We start from the raw sequence: 20667 nt of genomic DNA on the forward strand, positions 1-20667 counted from the left end.
GCCTGCAGGGGATAAAGAGACTAGTAAGCTCTGTGTTAGCTTGGAAAGCACGGGTTCTTTCTAGAAAGGGGAAACTATCTCTAGGATGAATGATCCACATCTGCATTTTCATGTAAGATTCCCAATTTTAAATGTTTGCCAATAATTTTTAAAAGTGGCCGACCAAAGACATGGACACAACCTAAATGTCCATTGATAGATGAATGGATAATGAAGCTGTGATACTTATGTGTGTTTGTGTGTGTGTATATATATATATATATATATATGTATATATACATATGCTGTGCTGTGCTTAATCCCTCAGTTGTGTCCAACTCTTTGTGACCCCATGGACTGTAGCCTGCCAGGCTCCTCTGTCCATGGGGATTCTGCAGGAAAGAATACTGGAGTGGGTAGCCTTTCCCTTCTCCAGGGGATCTTCCCATCCCAGGGACTGAACCCAGGTCTTCTACATTGCAGGCGGATTCTGTACCATCTGAGTCACCAGGGAAGCCGCTGGCGTGTGTAGCCTATCCCTTCTCAGGGGAACTTCCCAACCCATGAATCAAACCGGGGCCTCTTGCATTGCAGGCAGATTCTTTACCAGCTGAGCTACCCCGGAAGCCCATATATATCTACCTAGATATATAGCTATAATAGAATACTGCACAGCCATAAAAAGCGATGAGATGATGCCATGTCCAGCAACATGGATGGACCTAGAGATGATCACACTAAGTGCAGGAAGTCAGACAGAGCAAGACCGACACCATATGGTATCACTTATACGTGGGATCTAAAACAGGACACAAGTGAGCTTGGCTGTCTATGAAAGAGACTCGCAGACACAGAGCGCAGACGTGTGGTTGCCAAGGGCTGGGAGTTTGGCATTAGCAGACTCCGACTATCACATGCAGAATGGGTAAGCAACGAGGCCCTACAGTATGGCACAGGAAACTGTATTCAGTATGCTGTGATGAAGCGCAATGGAAAAGGAAATGGAGAAGGTCTGCATATGGATATCCGAGTCACTGTGCTAGACGGTAGAAATTAATGCCACACTGTAAATCAACTATATTTCAATAACATAAACTTAAAAAGTGGGCAGGGGAACACAGTGCGTCTACAGCAGGGGTCCCCAGTCCATGGGCCCTTAGGAACCGAGCCGCACAGCAGGCTAAGTGGCGGCGAGTGAGCGAGGCCCGTCTGTATCTGCAGCCGCTCCACAGCGCTCACATTCCCCCAGAGCGCCACCTCCTGCCAGATCAGTGGCGGCATAACAGACGTGATGTGCTTGAATCATCCCGAAACCGTCCCCTCCCCCTGGGCTGTGGAGAAAGCTCTTCCACAGAACCGGTCCCTGGTACCAAAAAGGCTGGGGACCGCTGCTCTACGGGCGAGCCCTGTCAGCATTGCCAGTCTGGGGCGATACTGTCGGAGGAAGGCAGGGGGCTGGAGCAGTAAAGCTCCATCCTGCCTTCCACAGGGACCACAGGTGCATCAGACCCTTTCTCCTGCTTGACTTTGTGCTGTAAACCATGTTTTTACACACGTATTTATATTGTCCCACTGGAAGACTTATTTCACAGCCTAATACATGAAGATAAAATGATGGTATTTAAAAGTGGGCTCTCTTAATCACCCTTACTCTCCTGGTTGGATGTCAGGCTCTTCCAAAGCAGAAGCTTATGGGTGCTTAAGATACATTTTTAATTGATTGGTATAAATAAGCACCCATTCAAAATATAAAATTAAGTATTCTCTAGGTACAGAGCTGTTTTCAGTAGGCTTTGTCTTCTTAATGTGTTTCTGTGTCGTGGAACTATTTTCAGAGTTGTGTTTTACTTTTCTTTGAGGCAGATTTTTAAAAATTCCCTTCCTTAGTTTGCAAAGCCGCACAAATGCAAACTGGTTTGTAGACGCTCAAATGCAAACTCATTCTTTTTTTCTTTTTCATATTCTTTTCCATTATGGTTTATTACAGGACATTGAGTATAGTTCCCTGTACCATGTAGTGGGACCTTGTTATTTATCCATCCTGTGTATAATTGTTTGCATCTGCTAACCCCAGAGTCTCAGTTTCTCTCTCTCCCAGCCCCTCCCACTAGGCCATCCCAAGCCTGTTCTCTGCGTCTGTGCGTCTGTTTCTGTTTTGTAGATAAGCCCATCTGTGTCACATTGTTTTTAAAATGCTCATTTATTTGGTCTTCCCACGGCACGCAGGGTCTAGTCCTCTGACTAGAGATCGAATCTGGCCTGGGCCCCCTGCCTTGGGAGTGAGGCATCTTAGCCCCTGGATCACACTGGGGAGGCCCTGTGTCATATTTTAGATTCTGCAAACTAGTTCTCAGTGTCTCTATTTCTGTAATTTTAATGTGATTTCATTGAGGTGGTTGACATGCAAAAAATTTTGTGGTATTTTTGCAATTTTCAAACAATAAATTTCAAATTAGTTTCAGACGGTTTTGATACTTCCCATGGTCTTTCTTTTATTTATCTGTGTGGGAAGAGGATTTATGGAGGTGTGAGAACACCGCGGGCCTGAGAATCTTGGGGTTGGAAGAACATGGAGTTGGTGTGAGGTTGTCCTCAGTGAAGGCCTGGTCTCTTGGGTAGGAGGGAGCTCCCTGACTCCCAAAGCTGTCTTTACCTGAGCAGTCGTATTTTTTGGAATATTTTTTCATCATTGTGGACTGACACCTGTCTCCTGGTCATTTCTGTGCTTTGGACTGAAGTAAATACAGAGCAAGTCTAATCCTTTTGGGCTCTCCAAATCCATGGTAAGAGAGTTGAGGGCTGTGAGAGTGTTCTGTGTTCCTCTGAGGCCTGGGACCACATAAGGGCACTTTGGTATTCAAAAGACCCAGGTGGAATTCCAGCTCCACCTTGGACTGAGAGAACGCCTATGGGCAAGTGATTTAACCTCCCTAATCGTACTTCCTTACTGGGTTACTGTGAGGATTAAATTGGACAGTGAGTAAAAATAAAAATGCTCAGTCCAGCCCCTGACCTCAGTCACTGAATAAGCGATGCAGAGAGTGAGAACTTGCTGGTTAAATTGAAAGGAAGGGAGTCTTGCAGAATGCCTGAGAGCTGAGCCAAGACAGCCTAGACCTGAGGCTAGGCTCTTCAGGAAATGAGTCTGGTGCTTACCTCGTAGAGCATCCCTCAGAGCTACAGAAGGCGTTGGGGAGCACTTCTCCTGCCTGTATCCCATCAGTGAGGCTGGTTGCCCTGGAAACCTAACACCGAGGACCACTGTGACCGGAGCACAGTCTTACAAGCTGGAGAGAGTTTGTGTCCTGAATCTCAGTGTCCTTCTTTCAGAGGCTGGTGAACTGGGCTTCTCCACTTGGAAGGAAACCTTGGACTTCCTTCACTTTCTGCCCCAAATCTCCTCCCTGAACTGGATCTAAGAACCTTCCAGCTCCACCTCCCTCTGATGCCCTTCCACCCCACTCGCTCTCCTCTAGCTTCACCCTGCTTTCCTCCTGGTTTACAGTTCCTGGAAATCTCTCCTGAAAGGAGAGCGTGAAAGCCAACCTAGGCCCTACCAAACCAGAAGTCTCCCCGCTTACTATTTAAAGGTAGCTTCCAGTTAAGAGGCTGATGAGGAGTCATTTATTCAATGAGCAAGTACCTGCATTGTTCAACTAGTTTGGGAAACATTTTAAACTAAGACAAGCACACAGCCCCCAAAGTTTTCTGTAAGTCATTTTGTCTTCAGCGGGTTAAACACATTTTCCAACATTTTCTGTTTTCTTCCACACCTATTTCTTCGTGGTAGAGATGGTTTTCCTTGAGATTTCTAAAATCAGATAATGTGCCCTTGCTTTTGGACTTATTTCCAAATAGAAAACTAGTATGGAAGAATAGTCTTGGGCCAGATCAAGTATTTTTATATACTGTGTAAGAAGTTAGTATTTAGTATTTGCACTTACCTAATCAACAGAGTTTTAAACAAAACTGGATCTTCACTTATTCTAAATTTTGTTTTTTTGGTGGGAGTTTATATAAAATATATAAAAATTATGTGATACTGCACCAATTTTGTGCTCGCTGGATTGTGTATTAAGTGAATAACACCGAGGCGCCTTTTAAATATCTTTCTACCTGTTGGAAAGATTTAACTGTGACTGGGACAGAGGCAGAGAGATCTGGGGTCCCTTTGACGTCGGCATTGTTTCGGTTCTTCTCCAAGTGTCTATGAGATGCTCTGGGGGACCTGGGTTTGATCCCTGGGTTGGGCAGATCCCCTGGAGGAGGGCATGGCAACCCACTCCAGTATCCTTGCCTGGAGTATCCCATGGACAGAGAAACCTGACAGATTACAGTCCGTGGGGTTGCAGAGTGGGACACGACTGAGCGACTTTCACAAGAGCAATTACTTAGTTAGGTTCTGTCACCGAGGACATAAACCCAGGGGATCTGATCTTGTGAGAACAGGCCTAGACTAAGCAACACACACAGACACACAGACACACACAGACACACAGACACACACACAGACACACCCACACACACACCATAAAAGGCCTTGCTTACCCAGCCCTTCGTTTTGAAAATATTCAAATTTACAGCAAAGTTGGGAGAGCAGTACAGTGAAGACTCACTGTAAAGCTGTTGCCACGTTAACTGATTCCCGTTTATAGGGAAACAGCTGAGAACAAGTGCGGACAGCATGAGTTTAGGTAAGGATGCTTTTCTGCGACCAGCATACCATCTGCACACCTCAGAAAATTGACAGCAGTTTCCCAGAATCAGCTAATAAACGGTTGGTGATCCAGGTTCACATTCTCCCCGTTGTCCCTAACATGTCTTTTTAGCTTAAAGAGAAATTCAGACTCCCACCGAGGCTCATAACTGTGTTGTTAGGCTTCCACTGTCTTTTGAAATTTAGCAGAGTCCCCGCTTTGGGTAGTGTGTGTGTTCTGTGACATTGACCTTTTTCCTCTTTGAAAGAGTCCAGGATAAAATTATCTTCGAATATCCCTCAATCTGAATTTGTCTAATTGATTCCTCACAGGCTTTTTATTTTCTTGTTAAATTTTTGGAACTGTCCTTACTGCAGTGTGCCAACGTCTCAGGTGTGAACGTTTGTGAGGGGCCACGTGCCCGCCTCTGGGCCTCGGGCCGCCTGGCTGTGTCTCGGGGTCCAATCTCCGCACTGATTTCTTGCTGCCCTCAGAGAACGCTGGGCAGAGGCAGCTTCCTGGCACCTTCCTCCAGATGCGGTGCTTAGGCTGGGCGGCTTCCAGGGTCGGCAGCTCCATTGTGCTAGCCCAGGTCCCCCACCGGGGTTTCAATTAGAGCGGCTATTGTTTAGTTCCCCTGCTAAAAATGCCGCATTATGTCACTATGCTGGCTTTAGGAGATGGGGTTGTTTTTGCACTGTGGGAGTGAATTGGTGATTAGGAAGGTCCCTTTGCACTTTCGGAGATCTAATCCAGCTGCTCAGACCGCCTTCCCAAGGAGGCTGTGCTGAGACACAGTGCGTGGGTCTCTGTCCCTCACAGCCTAGCGGTTTGTTGTTGGTCGCAGAGATCCACTATCAGACCAGAGGACTCTCACAGTCCTTTATTTAAGGAAAGAAGGCCAAATATTAAACCATGATGACCCAGGCCGGCTTTGTCTTTACTCTCCTAATTACCTTTCTTCACTTCTGAATACTGCTCATTCTTCCCCCCCCCACCCCCTTTTTTGGTTTTCAACACGCAGGCCAAATGGGGTTGACAGTTGATGTAACTTGAAGTTTGTGTGTGTTTGCTTATGGGCTCTGGTCTGAGGAGAGGTTTCCATGGATGCTTTTAGAGGTGTCCATGAGCCCCAGACAGTTAAAATCACTGGGTTAAATGCTTGTTTCTTCCTACAGCCTTTGATATTTTCTCTGACCCTTGATATAGTATCTTCTCCTTTTCAGTAATTTTTTTGTATGCTATTTGTTTTACATTAAAAATTATAAGGAATAAAATTAAATTCATTCATAGTATTAGTCATCGCCCAGAGATATCTGCTGTTTACACTCTGGTAGATAGTTACCTATCTGCCTATTTATCTATAAATCATCTATCTTTCTATTCATTTCCACACATACACACACACACATACACACACAGACACACAGACTTTTTTTAAAATAGGAATCATTCTATATGCACCCTTCCCACTTTGCTAATGTAGATCAATAACATTTTTGTTTAATTGCTGCAAAGTAGTCCATTGTATGGGTACACTGTCATTTATTTAATGAATTCCCTATAGACAGATATTTATATTTTAACAGGAATCAAACCTTAGGCAACAGGAGCAGAGCAGGAGGAACTGGGGTCTTTTGCTGGTCCCAAGAGTTCTCTTCCTTTGTCTGAACTTTAAGACCCACATCGAAGGCGAGGCCTGGACTTTCGGTCAGAGAACACGTTTGCTTTTTCCAAGAGAAAGGAGTGTACCCCTAGCTCTTTCCTTTAACCCCCATGACAGAGATGTGAAGTGGCTGCTGCTGCTGCTGAGTCACTTCAGTCGTGTCCAACTCTGTGCGACCCGATAGATGGCAGCCCACTAGGCTCCTCTGTCCCTGGGATTCTCCAGGCAAGAACACTGGAGTGGGTTGCCACTTCCTTCTCCAATGCATGAACGTGAAAAGTGAAAGTGAAGTTGCTCAGTCGTGCCTGACTCTTAGCGACCCCATGGACTGCAGCCTACCAGGCTCCTCGGTCCATGGGATTTTCCAGGCAAGAATGCTGGAGTGGGGTGCCATTGCCTTCTCCGTGTGAAGTGGCAAATCATTTCAGATTAGTAAAGAATAGTTTTGGAGGGTCAGTCGACTTCAAAGCAGCTTCATTTTAATCCGTTCTCAGGAAGAAGAATATATATATATGTACGTATGTATAACTGGATCACTTTGCTGTACATCTGAAACTAACACAACATTGTAAATCAACTATACTTCAATTTGTTGTTCAGTCGCTAAGTCTTGTCCGACTCTTTGCAACGCCATGGACTGTAGCAGGCCAGGCTTTTTGGTCCTTCACCATTTCCCAGAGTTTGCTCAAATTCATGTCCATTGAGTCATTGATGCTATATAACCATCTCATCGGAGAAGATGGTGGCAACCCACTCCAGTGTTCTTGCCTGGAGAATCCCAGGGACGGCAGAGCCTGGTGGGCTGCCGTCTATGGGGTTGCACAGAGTTGGACACCACCAAAGCGACTTAGCAGCAGCAGCAGCAGCAGCAGCAACCATCTCATCCTCTGCTGCCCCCTTCTCTTTTTGCCTTCAATCTTTCCCAGCATCAGGGTGTTTTCCAATGAGTCTGCTCTTTGCATCAGGTGGCCAAAGTATTGGAGCTTCAGCTTCAGCATCAGTCCTTCCAATGAATATTCATGGTTGATTTCCTTTAGGATTGACGGGTTTGATCTCCTTGCAGTCCAAGGGACTCTCAAGAATCTTCTCCAACACCATAATTCAAAAGCATCAACTATTCAGTGCTCAGCCTTCTTTATGGTCCAACTCTCACATCTGTACAGGGCTGCTGGAAAAACCATAGCCTTGATTGTACAGACCTTTGTTGGCCAAGTGATGTCTTTGCTTTTTAATATGCTCTTTAGGTTTGTCATAGGTTTCCTTCCAAGGAGCATGTGTCTTTTAATTTCAGGGCTGCAGTCACCGTCTGCAGTGATTTTGGAGCCCAAGAGAATCTGTCACTGCTTCTACTTTTTCTGCTTCTATTTGTCACAAAGTGATGGGACCAGATGCCATGATCTTAGTTTTAAGCCAGCTTTTTCACTCTCTTCTTTCACCTCATCAAATATTTTAAAAAATGAAAAAGAAACAGAAAAACAGTTATCAATGGTTCATCCAGTTTGCCTGATACTAGGAAAGGAGAGGTGAGTGATGGAATTTTCAGCCTCCCACCTGAAACGCTTGATTTAGAAAGTCTGCTTTATTCACTAGCATGGATGCCACTGACATTAGAAGGAATGCAAATTTATTAAGATTTGAAATATATTTTCCCCAAATTTGAAGACAGAAACCATAGACAACCTTCATTCATTAAAATAAAAGCATTCATTTAATCACACACTTGTAACCTAAAAGACTACATTCAGTAGCCCTTACAAAGTGACCAATTTAGTCTCTATCTTGTTGGCAGCTAAAGAGCCAACAGCAAACACCACCAATTAAAATAGAAAATTCAAATTCAATAAAGCAGCCAGATAAGGCTAAAAAGATATAGAAAAAAATTTCTGTACTGTTGAGTGCATATGTCTAAAATTTAAAAAGTGAATTAAAAGGTCATTCTCAGAATATGAAGCATGTAAATGATAAAAAAAAATCTGTTCTCAATTTTCAAGGTTCACATGGGCCTAATTTTGTATAGTTTACCTTATATTTAAAAACTGTCCATGAAGATTGTTGCGGGGAAAAACCAAATGCTTTGATGGTTAGCACTCGAGTCCTGTAGCCTGGGAGAGAGTTCGCTGTGTACAAGCCAGCGTGCTTTCCCCCTGTCTGCGTGTGTATTTCCATGTGCTGTGTTGAAGGAGGTGCTGCCGATTGCCTTGTCTTCCTTTCTCTTTTACCGTTCACCAAAGACACGTCCAGATTAGAGGCTGTACCAGTCAAACACCCTTGGGTCCAGGGTCGTAAATGATCCCATCTGGCTGGGTGATGAGTGGTGTTTATGTCATGGCATAAATCATGTTTTGCTCTTCCATTAGCTGAGACTCTAATTGTTAGAAAAATTTACTTCATCTACAAAAATCAATAATCAGAGTTTTTGGATGGAGGCAGTCCTTTAACCGTCTATTCCCCACGTCTGTCTCTAAACAATCAAATGACTACTCTCACTTGGAGTAGTCATTTGGAGTGCATGAAACAACAAGAAATAGAAGCTCACAGATAAAAGATGACCTTTCGTAAGGACAGGTAGGAAGCCAGTTTAAGGAAGACAGAAGGCAACCAAGGAAACCTGTTACCCTTTTGAAAGTCTTTAAGAATGTCATCCTTTTTCACAGACCTACCCAGCATCACAGCCTTATAGAGCTCAAGACGAATTTTCAGAAAAAACATGGAAAATAAAGTAGGTTGATGGTAGCATCCTGTGACTGACTTAATGCCTCCTCACAACTCTGTGGATTCCAGTGAATACAGAAAATCAGTGGTATTTATTTATTTGCCTAGTACACGATTTCCCGGAGAAGGCAAGGGCACCCCACTCCACTATTCTTGCCTGGAAAATCCCATGGACCGAGGAGCCTGGTGGGCTGCAGTCCATGGGGTCGCTGAGGGTCAGACACAACTGAGCGACTTCACTTTCACTTTTCACTTTCATGCATTGGAGAAGGAAATGGCAACCCACTCCAGTGTTCTTGCCTAGAGAATCCCAGGGATGGGGGAGCCTGGTGGGCTGCCGTCTATGGAGTTACACAAAGTCGTACACGACTGAAGCAACTTAGCAGCAGCAGCAGCAGTACACGATTTCCACTAAGAAAACACTCAGGGCGTCACACGCAATAAATTGATAATTAGCCAAAGCGATTCGTTTCATGTAAAATGGAAAACTGCCTTTGAGGGGAAAGAGTAAAGCCAAAGATAAATATTAGACACTTTGCAGGAAATAGTACGTTTGCTTTTAAAATGGTGTTGGTCACTAGGTGTGCATCAGGACCTCACGTCGGTCATGCCTGACTAGGCGCAGGCCAGGTCCTGATTCACTTCTGGTTTATCCCGCATGCTTTGGGAGGTTGTCACACAGCCTGTTTTTTTTTTTTCCTCCCGTGGATGCTTTATCTTGTTTGTAAGCCTATTCTCCGCACAGTTAGCCTCTTTTCATGGTAAATGAGTGGCTCACTAAATTATCACAAACTTAACCCAACTAAAAGAGGCTAATGACCTGTGCCTTTTCCCTGCGGGGCAAACAGAGCTGGACACGCCCTGCGCCCGGCTCCGCTCCTGGAGGGAGAACCGAGCTCAGGCGGTGCACGCTGATCCAACCGCGTCTCCGGTTTCCCCCTGTGATGACGGGGCGGGCCGGGCCGGGGAGCTCTTGCCCCTCCCCTCCGCATCCCTCCGTCTCCATCGCTGGCAGCTGTTCGTCTGCTCGAAGTTTATATGATCTCGAGAGCTCTAAACCCAGTTCAGACGTTTGTTTACTGGCGCTGCCTTTGGCTTCTGCAAACAGCCTTTTGTGCCCTCCAGGTCTGCAGAAAAGGCTCTTCTCAGAATCAGCCCCTCCTCCCTCCTTCCTCCAGAAGAGTCTGGGAACTAGCTTCAAACTCAGGAAAAAAAATGAACTGAAAAGGACGAGGGGCTCAAACCTGGTCGGAGGGGAGACTGGGAGGGGAAGCGGAAAGGAGTCAGGACTCAGCATCCTGCGTTTGTGCTTTGTGTTTGCAACTTGGAGCGAGTTGCATTAATGAATTAAGCAGCAGCTCGTAATGGAAAATCTCGGTCCCGGCCTGGTGGGGGAGCCAGATACTATAGATTTGTAACAGGAAGGCTGTGGATTCTGGCTTCATTGTTGGGCCAGTCATCTGTGAGCTGGTGGCCGAACCACAGGCCACACACTTGGGTGCCCATCTTCCTGGAACCGGAGCTGCCCAGGCCTTGTGGCTGGGGTTGGAGCCGGGGCCCAGAGAAGATGGTGAGCACTGGGGTCGGCCCTGGGACGCGTCCCCCCGCCGCGCGGAGGAGGGTGCGGGACGGCGGACTCCCTTTGGGGGCAGGGAGGGGGCTGCTGAAATGGACGAGCTGACGCGAGTGCCTGCCGTTGATGCTTTCCTCTGTGTCATCCCCTGTAGAGCTCCGGGAACGCGTCCTATCGCTGCTCCATGTCTTCCTCTGCGGATTTTTCCGACGAAGATGATTTCAGCCAGAAATCTGGCTCTGCATCTCCAGCTCCTGGAGACACCTTACCCTGGAATTTGCCTAAACATGAGCGATCGAAAAGAAAGATCCACGGGGGCTCGGTGCTGGACCCCGCGGAGAGGGCAGTGCTTAGGATCGCAGGTAAGAGCCAGCGGCAGGGGGGCCTGGCTGGGGGCTGCAGAGAGGTGGAAATTCACCCACCGGCTCCCCGGGGTCCCTGTCTGGCCGGGAGCTGAGGCTTAAGGTGGGGGAGGAGGATGACCATGTTTACTTTCTGTCCCGATTTTATCGAAGGAGCAATTGGCCCTGTCTGCTAGTGACTAAGCTGTTTGGCCCTGTCGTCTGGTTGGAGGAACCGATATCTTTGAAACCAAGAGGATATTTACAGGCATCTGCACTGAAGTTTCCTATTTATGTGCAGTCGCCACCGTGACAGTCTGAAAGTATTAATTCAGTGTTTCACAGTGTGTTTGCTGGAAGCTTCCTTTCTCTGTTTGCCTGGGAGCTTCAAGCCACCAGATTTATCAGGGGGCTAGATTCCTGGGTTCTGGTACCCAAGATTGCGTAGGGCTCTCTACAGTTTTTTTTTCTTAAGCATAGCGTCTCTATTAGCATCATGTGTTCATAGCAGCCCCTCCCTTTGGTGCTTTTGAGGGTTTAGCCATCACGCATCCCTGATTAATTAATACATGGGAGGGACCCGTGTTTCTCTTCTGTTACCTGGTGTTCCCTTGCACTGCCTGTAGGTCCCAGAAGGGATGGCTTGTTTTACTCAGCTGCAAGCTGAGCCTTCTGTGGAAATCTATCCCCCAGCCTGCAGTGCCCGTGTGGTTTGTGTATATACGAGCTACGCTTTTTGAGATGGTTGTTACCTAATTTTTTTCTCAGAAACGGCAGTGGGGTAGGTTGGGGTGTGTCCCGGGGAGGCTCTCTTGAAAGGCCAAAGGCGAGGTGCTTACCAGAGTTGATTTTTACTGTGGATTGGGCCTTTTCCCCCTCCCTCTCTCCCTCCCAGGCCCCTGCCCACTCAGTTTCTCTTGCTTCCCACCATCATGCAGAGCTGGGACTTGCCTACCTTCTAGGGGGCTGCAGGGGACTAGCTCAGATCCTGGCCACCGTGGCAGCTGAGAGTCCCCCGAGGGTCCCCCCAGTGGGATTTTCTGATTACGGGAAAAATAAACAGCGCCCAGCCAGCCATTCTCTCATCTGGGTTTCTGGGGCAACAGCCTTGAGCTTCTTCTGGCTTCTTTTGTGAGATGCTGGCTGGTCTCACCCAGGCCTTTGACGTGGAGGGTGGAGGCAGGCAGGGCAGGGAGGATGGAGACAGTTTGGGAGCCAAGGGAGAGTGAGCAGGGCGGCTGGGGGGGTCGCAGAGGGCTGAGTGGGCACCAGAGAGTCTGGTCACCAAGGCCGGATTCCCTGCCTGGTCATGACACCCCCAGGGGGCGGAGGAGACAGTGCCGGAACCAGGGTACCAGATACTTGTCTCGGCAGAAAGGGAAGACGGTGACAGGTGGTGCTCTGTGGCAAGCCTGCGTCTCCAAAGCAGGATGCCTGGATGGCGGAAGGTGCTCCTGGGCTGAGAGTTTTGATGGACGTGGCAGAGATGGGCATTTTGCTTTTGGTATTGAAGGAGGGGCTAGGGGAGAAGGACGGGCACCTGTTTGTCGGGGGAGGAGATTACATAAACTACTAGACAGGCAGCCAGCTGCGGCTGGCGGTAGTAGCAGGCGGTGTGTATGCCCGGTGGGGAATGGAGGACCTGGGGCTTCTGATGGGGTGCAGTGGAAAAGTGGGCGCTGGGGTCAGGGGAGTCTCAGCTCTGTGAGGGCGAGGCCACACCTTACTTACTGTAAAGGGTTTGCTATGAAATTAGCGGTAGTTGCTGCACTGGAGACCTCCAAGGTACAGACTTTTAAGATTACATTAGTTCTTCAAAAATAGAACAAAAGAAAATAAAACAACAGACAGAATAAGCGGCTCTAGTATGGATGTGTACTAATGACCATGTTTAAAATAAACACTGGTAAATTGGCTATTGCACACAAATCACATCCATGCTTACACACAGAGGGGTCTGTCTATAAACAGCTGTTTCATCATCATGTGGCTAAACTATGAAGTTCACGTATATTATGTGTTAAATTTGCCACACAGCATCCAGGATGAGGGTAAGGGGTCGGGTCATCTGAGGGGATGTGGTACAGTGGAGAGCTGGAAAACATATCATTCAGGTTTCAGCTTCTCATTTTATTAGGCATTTTCGTACTTGGCCTGAAACCTAACCTGTCTGTGAAGTTCATCCCTAGACAGGGCAAGGGTCAGAAAGGGTGTGGGGATGTCCACTGTGTTTATTATTTAGTAATAAAGGAATTGAAAGTTGAACACGGTTATTTATGTTTAAGGTTGTAAAAATAGAACGGAATGAGGAAATGTCTCGAGTGGAGAAGACCATATGGTTTTGGGGATCCCGTTAGTCACTCACGTTCAATACATGTTTATTACGCTTCTGGGACAACATGAAGGTGTGCAGTCGGTTCTGCCTTGAAAGCAGTGCTAACTTCACACTCGAGTGAGTCACAGCACGGTGAGAGGCCAGCTGTGACCGCTCTGAGGGCCTGGATGAGGAGCACCCAGAAGGAGAGTCTGATTACCCCAGACCAAGAGGAGGCTGGCAGCTTCCTGAAGGGCTGCTGTGGGGCTCGCTGTGGGAGGGGAGGTTTCATGAGTCTGATGGACTGGTGCGAGCTGGAAGGCACTTCCGCGGTGTGGAGCTGCAAACACTCAGCAGGGAGGTGGGTTCAGGTGGAAACTGCAAGTCATCTGTGCAGCTGAAGCCTGGGATTTGTAGGGAAGAGTGGGAACCGTTAGGATGTTTTGGAGCAATTCTGCGGAGACTGGACTATTTAGCTGTCAATGGTGCAGAATCACTTTAAGATGTAAAAAGCAGTGCGATGAGATAATCAGATGTTCATTTCCTGGCGATGGTGTCACATGTCTGATACTTCATAATTTTAAAAGTGATTCTGCATTTATCGCAGTGTCTTCATGTAAAAATCTGAGCCTGTCATGCCATATATGCTCTCCTGATCTCTCAGGGGTCAAGGTGATAATGACATGGTAACATGGAAGGAAAGGGGCTTTGTTTTCTTTAACATCGTACCAGGCAGATCTGCTGTTTTTACCTGCAGGATATCGCAAGCTGGGTTTTTCAGTCTTGAGGTGCTTGTGAAGGTACATGGTTGGTTAGTGACGATGCTATTTTAAACTATGGATATTTGTCCCATGTGAATTCTTTGAAGTGAAGAATTGAAAGATCTTGGCAGAGTTAGACTTTGGATTTTAATTCCTCCTCTATGACAAACCGGTTGTGTTTTCTTGGACAATTTACTGAACGTTTACTTCTTACCTTCATTTTGTCTATCCAAGGACCGTGCCTATGGGGATTAAAGTAGTAAATGCAAAGCATTTTGGAGATTCCCTGACACATGGTAAATGCTCTGTGAGTGAGGGCTCACTGATGGCCCTGTGCTCTTATAGGCACCTGATGAAAAGCTAAAGTGAGAGTCTCCCAGTCATGTCCGACTCTGTATATACAGTCCATGGAATTCTCCAGGTCAAAATACTGGAGTGGATAGCCTTTCCTTTCTCTAGGGGATCTTCCCAACCCAGGGATTGAACCCAGGTCTCTCACATGGCAAGCGGATATTTTAGCAACTGAGCCACAAGGGAAAGCCCATAGGTTATCTCATTCAGGTTTCTTGACAATTTTGTGAAGTAGGCACTGTTATTTTCAGGGCTTCCCAGGTGGCACAGTGGTAAAGAATCCACCTGCCAATGCAGGAGACCCAAAAGACACGGGCTCGATCCCTGGGTCGGGAAGATCCCCTGGAGTAGGAAATGGCAATCCACTCCAGTATTCTTGCCTGAAACATTCCATGGACAGAGGAGCCTGGAGGGTTACTTTGCATTGGATTGCAAAGAGTTGGACACGACCAAGTGACTGAGCACACACACTCTTATTTTCTCCATTTTTTTCAGGCCATAAATCTGCCAAAAGAGGAGAGACTCTTCCCGAGGTTCTAGGAAGTGGTGGAGCTGGGATCTGAATTCAGGCCATCTTGACTTGAGGGACCAGGCTCTAAACTGCTGTGTCTTTGCCGCTTCCTTGTGGAATACACTAAATGAACCTTAAATGAACAGTTAAAAATCACTTGAGTGTACAGTGATTATATTCACAAAACTGGGTGCTTGCGAAAGTCGCTTAGTCGAGTCCGACTCTTTGTGACCCCATGGACTATACAGTCCATGGAATTCTCCAGGCCAGAATACTGGGGTGGGTAGCCTTTCCCTTCTTCAGGGGATCTTCCCAACCCAGGGATCAAACCCAGGTCTCCCGCGTTGTGGGCGGATTCTTCACCAGCTGAGCCACCAGGGAAGCCCAGGAATACTGGAGCGGGTATCTGTCCCTTCGCCAGTAGATCTTCTGGACCCAGGAGTTGAACCGGGGTCTCCTGCATTGCAGGCAGATTCTTTACCAGCTGAGCTATCAGGGAAGCTACTGGGTGTCAATTTCTGATTAAGGCATTGACCTTACTCATTGTGGAGAGACAAGACAGTTAAAATTTTTTTTAATTGAAGTAAAATTGATTTACAATGTTGTGTTAATTTCTGCTATACAGCAGCAGTGATTCAGTTATATATATATGTATATATACTTTTTTTTCATATTTTTCCATCATGGTTATCACAGGATACTGAATATAGTTCCCTGTGCTGTACAGTAGGACCTGGTTGTTTACCCATCATATATATAATAGTTTGCATCTGCTCATCCCAAGCTCCCATGCCATTCCTCCCCCAAGCCTGTACCCCCTGGCAGCCACAACTCTGTTCTCTATGTCCATGAGAGACGGGAGAGTTCCGAGAGATTTATTTGTACATATGTGATTTGTAAATGGAATGACTCTTAGGGATCGAATTGCTAACCCTTTCAGTTCTAGGTGTCCCATATGGTCCATGCTTGTTGCTTCATGAACTAATATGCACATAAATGCATGTCAAGTTGCAAGAAAACTCTAGTGATCAAGTGGGATGTGAGATCAAACTCAGGTCAGAGGTCAGGATAGAATAGAGAATAGAATAGAGAATAGAATAGAATAGAGAAGTGTGGTCTTGTTCTGTTTGGGGTCACAAAAATAGGCCAACTAATGCGAAGTAAAGCTTTCCAATTCTAACTTAAGGAAGTTTTATCCAGAGTATACAGTGTTCTCAAGACTGCTCATTCCCATGTAACAAATCATGGAAAATGGTCCAGATTCACATCACTAAAAAAGAAAAAAAGACTCATCAAGGACAAAAGGTCAGTACTCATGAAAGAAGAAATAGGGAGGGGAGATGTGGCCAGAGTCATCAGTCAGAGGCAACAATAAAGTGGCTCATCTGATAACAATAACAGCGAACACGGACAATGTTGACATGTCACAAGTTTGTGATATGATGATATGATATGATGAACTTTATGATATGATTATCCTGATGAAGACAGGCTAAGTCACTTGGCCCCATCGGGGTGATCCGCGGCGGGGAGGAGCGGGTGGCGGAGCCTGGTGTCTCTGGCGGCGCAGCGGCGCGGCCAGGCTCTGGGGGGCGGCAGGGAGGGGCCGCCGGCTGGGCCGGGGGCGCGCAGGCGCAGGCGGCCCCCGAGGCGCGGACCCCGGCTCCCCCGCCCGTGCGTCCCGCGTTGCCGCGGGGCCCGGCCCTTCCGCGCGGCCGGCCGGTCCCGGAGGCTCCCCCGGTCTCTCCCGGAGCCCCGCGGGGGTTGCGAGCGCGGGAGGCGCGATCCACGGCTTTGTTTCCCAGGCACCTGTTGTAGGTCCCAAATAGAAACCTCGCCCCTGGGATCCGGGCAGCGGCCCGCGCCCGGGGAGGGCGGGCCGGGGAGGGGCCGGGCGCTGCCCGCCGGAGGCCGCCGCCCGCCCGCCCTCTCGCCCGCCCCCTCCCCGCGCTCCCCCTCCCGGGCGCGGGCGCGCGTCTGCGGCGCGGCCGCCAGGAAATGCCGCAGATGCGCCGCGGAGCACCGCGGGCGGAGGCAGCAGCGCGCGCGTCCTCCCGGCCCCGAGCGGGCGCGCAGAGCCGGGCCCGGGCGGCCGCCGCCTCAGCTGCCGAGGGTGCAGGCGCCCGCCGCCCCGGGCTCCCCAGCGCCGCGTGGCGCCGCGCGCCGCCGCCGGGCTCGCCTGCACGGACCGTCGCTGAGTCCCCGGGGCGTCTCCCCGGCTGACCCCCTGTGCGCCCCGGCGCTCACCCCGGCCTGCCCTCCCCTCGCGTTTCCGTGCCCGCGGCTGCCCCTCGCTGACTGCGGTCCTGTCCAGGTTTCGAGCGGGAGAGGGGGCTCGGCCGGTCCCCGCTGAGATAAACCTGGGCATGGCGGGGTACCTCTCTCCGGCCGCTTACCTGTGCGTGGACGAGCAGGAGTACCTCCAGGCCTACGAGGATGTCCTGGAGAGGTACAAAGGTATGTCGCCCCCCCATCCCCCCGCCTGGGCGGGGCGCAGACCTGCGGGGTGACCGTCTCCTTTGCTTGAGAGGAGCCACTGCTGCTTGGGCACAAGAAAACAGGTGTCTGGACCAGTCCTGGGACTGAACCTGGTCTTTTGGGGACGGGATTCCGTATCCCACCGCAGGGAGGGTGGCCGAGTGGGCGATGCCCGGAAGACACTGTCGGATGGGCAGTACAGTGCGGGGGAGGGGTTTGGTTTCCAAGAAGCACCTTGCGTTTTTCTCCTTTGTAAAAGCTCTTAAGCACTACGCATAATCATCCTTCTTGCTGGGAGGGTGGTTACCGGTTCCTTCTCCGTGGGATTACTAAGGCATTGCTGCCCTTGCTTGATATGGAGTATTGGTTAACCCTTAAAAAAGGTTCTTGGCTTCTTAAATAAATGGACTGTTTCACCACTGAGAGCATCACCAAATCGTTTTTCTTAAAATGATTTTATTTGAAAAGTTTATGGTTCGTGACTATATTAAATCTATTCCTACGTATCGTAAAGGTTACTTGATAGTGTGATGGATGAAAGAGTTTCGTCACAGTCTGTTGTAAATTTAAAGGTAAAGGAGTATATTTTGAGATATTTTTCTGCCTGTCCTTTATGTTAGGGAAATTCTGTGATAAATAGTATTGACATTTTAGCATTATGTTTATTTTGACTTTATAGGTAAATGAGAGGTTAGATTAAAGAACACTTTCCCATCTTAAAGGGTCTTTTAGTCTCTGGACATTGTCTTTCAGAATGTCCAGGCGGTCTCCTAACTGTGGCTCCACCTAAGCGCTCCACACCCAGGGATGGCTAAAAGCCTTAATATATTAATGGTGAATCGGGGCCTGTTTCATCGGTTGGTTTCAAGTGGTCTTGCTTCTTTTGAATATTTGCTTTGATCTTAAGAAACTCAATTTCTGTAAATTGAATGGGGATTATATGGTTTAAGATGCATGTATCACTAGAAGTCTATTAGTAGAAAGTAGAAATATAGAATACTGAACTGAATAAATTCCAAGCACCGCCCCCCAAGCTCAAAATCTACCCATGAACATGTTTCATCTCCTTCTAGAACATATTTTATTTTTGACATTCCTTTAATGCATGTAGAATTCTGTATACAGGACAATCAGAATTCCTTTGTGCCAAGGCTCTATTGTATGATACTACCACTGAGCAAGTGCTATGATATTTTAGGCTAAAGCACATTCGTAGCATCTGTATATGCGTTCACGTCCAGTACACTCATGTTTACATATATACTTCCATTGAAAAAATAAGATTTTAATCAGTTGTTCCAGAACCTTAAAAATGAGAGATATTGCAATATACTAATAAACATGAGTTTGAGTGAACTCCAGAAGATGGTGATGGACAGGGAGGCCTGGCGTGCTGTGATTCATGGGGTCGCAAAGAGTCGGACACGACTGAGCGACTGAACTGAACTGAATAAACCTTATGGAACAGGTACACCTGTGTTCTTTAAGGTCAGAAAGAAACAGTCTGAAAGCTTGAAAGTAAATACCTTTTTTACTTTTGAAAAAAAAAAAAGATAGCTGTATGAATTTTTGTCCCATCAAGTTTTACCTTGGTGACACGTGGGTAATTGCAGATGACTTGGAACACAGAAATAACTGAGGTGTTGATTTGACTTGCCTTGAGGAAGTGGACATTCTGTAAAAGATGGTTTTTATTTGCCTTTGAAAGTAAAAGGAAATAGAAGATCCTGCAGGTCATTGCCGATTTCGCTTTATCTCATTTTTTTATAGCCTAATAATCAGTATGGAACTTTACACATCCACTTTTTCAAACTTGTAGTCCCGAATTTCCTGAAAAAGCAGAGGTTGTTTCCTTCATCTTTGTGGTGTTAAAATGCATAAGTCATCAGTTTGTCCTCGGCTTTATAGATGTTCTGTGTTTCGTCTGGTCTTAGAAAGAAAAGTAAGAGTATTGGCCAGTGTGCTATGTGGAAAGCTAGAGACCTGGAAAATGCATTGTTTCCCGATGTGTTTTGAAGCCGGTTATGATTTCCCATCAGTATCCAATTCGATGACTTCATTACAGAGCTTATTATCCCGATGACTTGCTGTGGGGGCTGATCTAATCAGAAAAGAATTGTAGGCTGTGAATAGGGAGTGTCAGCTCACTCAACTTTCAAAGTACAGTTGTTCCATTTTCTGAAATCGTGCATTGTTCAAAACATTTTCCATTCCCATTCGAACTTGAGAGCTTATTTCGATTTTCATTTCTGACCAAGTTCCTTGATTCCAGGGTGACTTTGCGTTTGGCTGGAGTGTTATCAGGTTGCCAAGTGATCATATGCCCCAGCTGTTGAACGTGTGGGTCAGCTGTAACAAATTCAGAATTTGTCTGTTGACAGAAATGGAGAATTACAGTAATGTATAACGTTAGCAATTATGACTATTAGGTTTAGAAGTTGAGAGTTGAGTCCTCAGATGGCTTTGGAAGAACTTCAAACCTAGCCTTCTGGATCAGAACAAGAATAGCGGCAAGTGAGTGAGCCCTAATTATTTATGGTGTAGTCTATTCTTGGGTCTTGCTTTGGTCCTTACTTTTGAGTGAAAAGAGGCAACTGTCTGCTGAATTAGAATAACACAGAAAGGGCTATTTGCTGCAGAGAAGGGTGCAGTGTTCTGATTCATATTCCAGTGCCTTTACTTATAAAATGTATTTGTTGCTAGGATGTTCAGGGCATCTGATTAAAAAAAAAAAAATCTCATTACTTCAGCAGATTGCCAGAGGCAGGGTGAATAAAAGCGTTTATTTACAAATAAAATATATTTCTTTATTATTGTTTATACTAGAAATAGCCTATATCAGTGACTTTCTTTAATATCTTATGGTGAATTATCCAGTGTATTTATCATTGGAAAAGACTCTGATGCTTGGAGGGATTGGGGGCAGGAGGAAAAGGGGACAACAGAGGATGAGATGGCTGGATGGCATCACCAACTCGATGGACGTGAGTTTGAGTGAACTCCGGGAGATGTGATGGACAGGGAGGCCTGGTGTGCTGCAATTCATAGGGTCGCAAAGAGTCGGACATGACTGAGTGACTGAACTGAACTGAACTGATAAAACATTTTTAGTAGGTTAGCATAAAAGATGCACAACATCCCTCTTGTCTTCCTTGTCAGTATAAGGAAACCAACTGACATACTGTTTTTAGAATTAATTTCTGTATATTATTATATTACTAGTATTAGCTGTCACTGTGAAATTCTGTTGTTTGAGTCTGTGATGGGAAGATTTTCTTTTCTCA

At 47.0% G+C, this 20667-nt stretch overlaps 1 protein-coding gene across 8 annotated transcripts in view; it reads left to right on the forward strand.

The window, feature by feature from the left end:
- DST (dystonin) overlaps nt 1-20667 on the forward strand; it is a 522626-nt gene that overhangs the window by 93590 nt on the left and 408369 nt on the right. For 4 of the 8 annotated variants that reach the window (XM_068960483.1, XM_068960482.1, XM_068960484.1 and 1 more), the window contains exon 4: nt 10782-10989. In XM_068960483.1, the coding sequence (XP_068816584.1) occupies nt 10782-10989 (208 nt within the window). Of the gene's footprint in view, nt 1-10781; nt 10990-17271; nt 17363-20667 lie in introns of those variants that run through there. The other 4 variants (XM_068960485.1, XM_068960487.1, XM_068960488.1 and 1 more) reach the window with 1 other exon arrangement.

Source organism: Capricornis sumatraensis, chromosome 22 (assembly GCF_032405125.1).
Source record: "Capricornis sumatraensis isolate serow.1 chromosome 22, serow.2, whole genome shotgun sequence".
Classification (NCBI taxonomy): domain Eukaryota; kingdom Metazoa; phylum Chordata; class Mammalia; order Artiodactyla; family Bovidae; genus Capricornis; species Capricornis sumatraensis.